The sequence below is a fragment of the Amyelois transitella genome, chromosome 21 (assembly GCF_032362555.1).
Source record: "Amyelois transitella isolate CPQ chromosome 21, ilAmyTran1.1, whole genome shotgun sequence".
NCBI lineage: Eukaryota > Metazoa > Arthropoda > Insecta > Lepidoptera > Pyralidae > Amyelois > Amyelois transitella.
Genome location: NC_083524.1, coordinates 44,172 through 50,000, shown reverse-complemented (window position 1 = coordinate 50,000; position 5,829 = coordinate 44,172). Strand labels below are relative to the sequence as shown.

General features: G+C 53.6%; 1 protein-coding gene across 1 annotated transcript in view; it reads right to left on the bottom strand.

The window, feature by feature from the left end:
• LOC132903043 (uncharacterized) overlaps positions 1 to 5,175 on the bottom strand; it is a 6,428-nt gene extending 1,253 nt beyond the window's left edge. Inside the window, exon 1 of the mRNA XM_060950247.1 lies at positions 1 to 5,175. This exon is cut by the window's left edge and continues 1,253 nt beyond it. Within this exon, the coding sequence (XP_060806230.1) occupies positions 1 to 5,175 (5,175 nt within the window).
• Positions 5,176 to 5,829: the final 654 nt, after the last annotated feature.

Sequence of the window (5,829 nt, the reverse complement as noted above, 5' to 3'; positions counted from 1 at the left end):
GGTTTTTCCACATCCGGGCACTCCGTTCACCCATGTGAATGTTGGTACCGCCAAGCATTCCAGCCTGTTGCCTTCTGTCAGGTCCCCGAAGATGGTTTTAGCCATTTCGAGGATTCTGTCTTCCAGCATTACTCTGGTGCACTTGGCGACCACAACCTTCGGGTCTTTTGGAGGATTTATGGCCCGAATGTGGCCCTCCTCTTCCGGCTGGCTCTTTTCGAGTTCTATGAAGCCCTCGGTTGCGCAGTATGCCGCCATGTACTCCCCCCACGCCTTCCCGTGTATCACACGTTGTGCGTCGAGGTCGTAAACTGCAGCCTCCGCTTCCTCTAGCTTCACTTCGAGCGATTTTATGTTGCCACGCTTGTAAGTCCGCAATATTGCACTGCAGATATCTTCATTGACTTTGCGCGTGGCAGCCGTTATCGCTATGAACTCTCGTAGAGCGTTCTCCATATGGGCCAGCTGATCGTTCGCCGGCTTCAGCCAGGGGGGGGTCACAAGTCCCATGTCCGCTCTGGTTCGCTGGGTGGTCTGCGTAACCTCTTGGCGGGACGTCGATGGGGTTGTGAATTTTGCCACTGCCGTTTCCTGTAGTACCGTTCTTCTGAGTTTGCTCATTTTCTCTCCCACTGGGCCTGCGATCGCCTGGGCCATTCGGTTTAGGAGCGAGGTGACCGTGGACTTCTTCCTATCTTCGTCCTGGTCGGTGACTATCCGCTTCGACTGGCGACTCTCCTCCTCGAGCGCTTGTTGCAGCCTCTCCGATCCGCTGGAGTCCCGAGATTGACTCGGAAGTCCCCCGCGATTCGCAGCGGCCTCGCTTTCGCCCTGTCCGCGTCTCAAAAGAAAACCGAGATCTTGACCTCTGTTTTCGTATACCACTACCTCGTGGTGTTGCGAGGCTGTAAGGGCACCCAGGTGGTCCCGGGTTTCGCCCGTGTGGTGAGACACTGCCATGACGTCCACGCTTAGCACTTTAGGAGTGTGAGTATCTCCCGTTCTCCAGTTCCCTATGTCCTTCAGCACGCTGCATACCTTCTGGAAGGCTGTGGAGTTGTCGTCAGTGGCGAACAGTGCGATGGTTTTGTTCTTCCTCCGCACTATCCGACACCGCTGACCCCCCACTGATACCGTTGGTAAGGCGTCGTAGATTTTACGACGCATGGTAGTTTTGCTTGTGCTTCCGTTCAATAGGAGACCGAGTCCCGGTGAGATGTAGACGTTTGTCTTCGCCCTGTCGTTGCAGAAGGCCACTCCCACTCGTTCCGAGTTGTTGTTCATGAACATGGCAACTCCTCGGACCCTGAGCCTGGGCTTGCCGGCCTCGGCTGAGTGCAAGAGATTTGGCAATAGGTCTTCGCTGCCAAATGAGCACTGCTGCCCTTGTGTGTGTGTGGTTTGTGTTTGTGTTTGTGTTTGTGTGTTCGAGGAGGGTTGCGCCTCGCCAGCCGTGGCCTTGTTGCGCTTTGTTGCGATTGCTGCGACTTCCTCGATGTATTTGAGGAAGTGGTCCTTTGTGCTTTTGTTATGGAGCAGATCGCTCAGCACTTCCCTTCCCAACTTTTGGTTGCAGACACACTCCAGGTTGTAACGGGCAGTTTGAAACCTGGGGCAGTCGAGTATTATGTGCCATACCGATTCGCTGACGTTCGGGTCGCACTCGCATCCGGGACTGTCTTTCAACTTGAACCGGTGCAAGTATTCTCCGAAGCCGCCGTGACCCGTCAGAATTTGAACGTGCAGGTGGTTTAGATTCGTTCCTCGCACGAAGCTGTAAGCTTTACTTACATCGGGGAAGAACGTTCTCGTTACCGCACCTTGGGAGGCAGTATCGAATCTGTCTTGCCATCTGGCAATAGATTCCTCCCTGATCTTTCTTCTGACGTATGACAGCGGGACTTCTGCGTAATCGGGAGAGAGATTCTCTTTCGAGGCTCCCTCTTTGGCAAGCTCGTCCGCCCTTTCGTTTCCTGCCGTGCCCACGTGGGCTCTGAGCCAGAACAGGCGAACCCTTCTCCCTCGCGACCGTATTACTGCTATGCTCTCTCTGATAGCCTTTGCCAGAGGATGGGTGAGCCGAGTACTGCACAACAATTCCAACGACGATCTTGAGTCGCTAAGGATGTTGATCGCTTCCTCTTCGCTCTCCAGCGCTCTGGACACCGCCCTGTGGAGTGCATACAATTCAGATTGGAACACGGTACACGTGGGGTCCAGGCTGAAGACTTGGCTGTGTATCTCCTTCCCACTTTCCCACCACGTTAGTGCCGCTCCCACCTTGCCCTCCATTTTACTCCCGTCGGTATACACCTGTGGGCCAGTAATCTGAAGGGCAGTTTGGGTGGCATCTGTCATATCCTCGAGTAGAGTGTACTCTAGTTCGATTTGAGAAGCCGGGTGTGGTAAATCTTTGGCTTTAACAATCTCCTCGAGTTTACGATGCGGTGGTAGGAAATCGACGGAGAGCCCTTTCTTCGCCTCGTATAGGGACGCAACTTCCTGGATTCTGAGATCGAGCGGTAGGATTCCCGCTAGGATTAACGCTGCCGGCAGTGACGTTGTTCTGTATGCCTTGCAGATCCTTTGCGCGAAACCCCTCTGGAGTGTGTCTAGCGCTTTTCTGTTTGTGATGTTCTCAGACGCTTTTGCCCATGCGCAGGCCCCATACGTTACGATAGGTTCTATCACTGCAACGTACAGGGTTCTGATGATTTCTGTGTTCAGTCCCCAGGTGACTCTCGCGGCGCATGTCAGTTGTTTGTAGATGCTGGCCGCTTTTGTGCAGATGTTTCGCACGTGAGTGTTGAAGTTGAGCCACCTGTCTATGGTGAGTCCTAGGAGTTTAATCTCGTCGACCAGAGTCAGAGTCGTTCCGGACATGGTGATATGGGGGGGGGTGTACTTCAGTTTTTTTGTCAGCAACATGACTTGCGTCTTGTGTGCTGCGAAGTTCAGCTTGTTTTCCTTCCCCCACTCTACCGTCATCTCCAATACTCTGTTGACGCGATCCTCCATTCCCTCTACGGTCTTACCGGAGAACACCAGAACTCCATCGTCTGCGAACGCCTGGCAGTAAACTTCCTCTGACGATAGCCTATGCAAGAGGGGATCCAAGATAATGTTCCAGAAGGTGGGGCCCCCGATGGAGCCTTGAACACATCCTTTCGTGGTATCCCTTTCGCTGGTTTCTCCCGCATAGTTGACGACTATCTTTCTGTCCTTGAGGTATGAGTCCACCATCAGGTATAAGTTTTTGGGGCAGCGTCTGAGCCTCAGCTGGTTCATTAGAGCCGGCCACCACGCGTTGTCGAAGGCCCCCTCTATGTCCAGTGACACGATCAACACGGATCTCCCCGCTTCCTTTTCCGCATTGACGTGTCCGATCAGGTCATAGAGAGCGTCCTCTGTTCCGCGTTGCGGCAAGAAACCGTACTGCCTTGGATTGAGGGTTGGGAGTAGGTGCCACTGTAGTCTTCTCACAAAAAGCTTCTCTAACGTTTTCCCTAGCACTGATAACAGGCCTATAGGGCGATAGGACTTCGGGCTGGTGTAGTCTTCTTTGCCCGGTTTGTTGAGAATGACTACATGTGCGATTTTCCACTGTTTGGGGAAGTAGGAGATGGCTAAGCACTTGTTGGCTATCGCCATGAACACATCCCGTGAGCAGCGGATCGCTCTGGCGCAGATGTCCGAGGTGAATCCGTCCGGTCCCGGTGCCTTCTTGGGGTTCTGCTCTTGCAGCACGGCCTCCAGTTCGGCTTCGGTGAATGGCGGGTCATCCTCTTTCAATTCTCCCAACCTCTCTTGAGGTGTTTCTTGTACAATTTTCCGGAGTTGAGTGTGGTGCGGGGTGTCGGTTTCCACCGCGTCGTCAGGGTAGAAAGTGTTCGCTAGTAGCACTGCCGACTGCTTGGGATCCAAAGTCTTTCCATCCGGTCCTCTAAGCAGTAGCTCCTCTTTTCTACCTGATGTTTTCCTGAGGACACGGTAGATTCCGTCCCACATGCTCTCTTTCTCCTGCTTCGTACAGAATTCCTTCCAACTCCGAGTTTGGGCCTCGGCAGATTGCTTGGCGTATAACGCCTTGGCCTCATTGTACTCTTGCAGCACGTGTTCCTTCCGGTGGGGAGCAGCGTTCTTGATCCTCTTCTTCTTACGAACGAGATCCCTTTTGAGCTGTTCAATCTCTTCCGTCCACCAAGGGAAGGGGGAACCTCTGCGCTTTTTGCCTATCTTCGGTATCGAGCTTTCGCACGCTTCCCGAATTGCTGTTGTGTAGGCATCTGTCAGGATATCCATTTCCTCTCCACACACTACCTCTTCTACTCCGGCGGGCGTGATGTTCCTCTCCGCTAGTAAAGACAGGAGTGTCTCGTCGAACGCCGACCAGTTCGCCTTTTTGGTGTTGTATACTCTGGTAGTAGGGGCTGCCGCATGTTGCAGCCGCACTCCTAGCTCCAGTGTGCACGTGATGGCGTTATGGTCTGATGTGATCAGCGCTCTGTCGACTTTCCAATTCCTGATCTTTCCCAGCAGTGAAGGGCTGCACGCTGTCACGTCTACTATGCTGGTGCATAGCACGTCTCTTCGCCAGACTTCGAAGGTCGGAGTGTTTCCGGTGTTGAGGATGTGGTATTCCATTTCGTTGATAAAAGCGCAGTATTCCGTCCCTCTCTCGTTCTCGGATTCGCTGCCCCACCAGTGACTCCAGGCGTTTACATCTCCCGCCAGTAATACGTTAGGCGTGTTGAGCGATTCGCATACTGCCTTGGTTCGCGCAATGTAAGGACCTATATCGGCTGTCCCGTCGAAGTATACTGAGACTACTCCAAGCCTGAAGCTGCCTGATTCCAGTACCGCTGCGGACTCCGTCTCGGACACCAGCTGTGGATCATGTGTGATCCTAAACTGGTCCCCGAATACGTATATCGCTGCTTTTACCGGGTTTCGGCTGCTGATGTTCGAGGAGCACTGGATTACTCTAGTGCCGGGGTACTGCTTCACTCTGCCGCTGGATCCGGTGTACGGTTCCTGCACCAAAGCGATAGCGATTCCCTTTTCCTCTGCTACTTTGAGTAGCTCGGCTGTGGCTATCTTGGAGCGCTGGAGATTGATTTGTACAATTCCCAGCTTCGTCCCTGTCTCCTCTCCGGGAGCGCCAGGTCCATTCATGTGGCTGCCTTTAGCAATACGCTATCTTGGAACGCGCTAGTCTATCCCACACTTCTCTCTCCGGGCATTCGTCGCTGAATGCCATGTGCGGGAAGACGTTCTGTGCCTTGGCGTCTTTGCAGTTCTTGCACCTTGGTGGTCCTTCCTCCAGCCTTGTTTTGCACTCTTGCCAAGAGTGGGCGCCGCCGCAGTAATTGCAATACTGCGCCGACTCCCGGCAGAGTGCCTTGGGATGTCCGTATCCAAGGCATTTGGCGCACTGTATTAGCGGGGACTGGTCTTCCACGGTTCTCCTTTGGATCGCTATGTGGACCGCCCCCGCCTCTAGCATGCGCTTGTGGAGTAGAGGTGCTACCTCGAGTACTGCATGGCACTGTAGCGGGTTCCTCGTTCGCTTTCGGTACCTCAGACGGATGTGTTGGTGGTCGCCAGGCAAGTCTTCAAATAACTTTTTATTCTGTGCCTTTATGTGCTCGACCATCTCTTCGTCCTTGAGGTATGCCATCACGTTGTTGACCTTTACGAGCGGGTTCTGCGGTTTCGCCTCCTGAACCTTTAACGCCGAGTTTGTCTTTATTTGTTGTTTGAGCCGGTTTACGTCTTCCTTGTTCTCGCAGCTGAGCAAGATCTTGCTGTTTCGAGCCTTCCTCACTC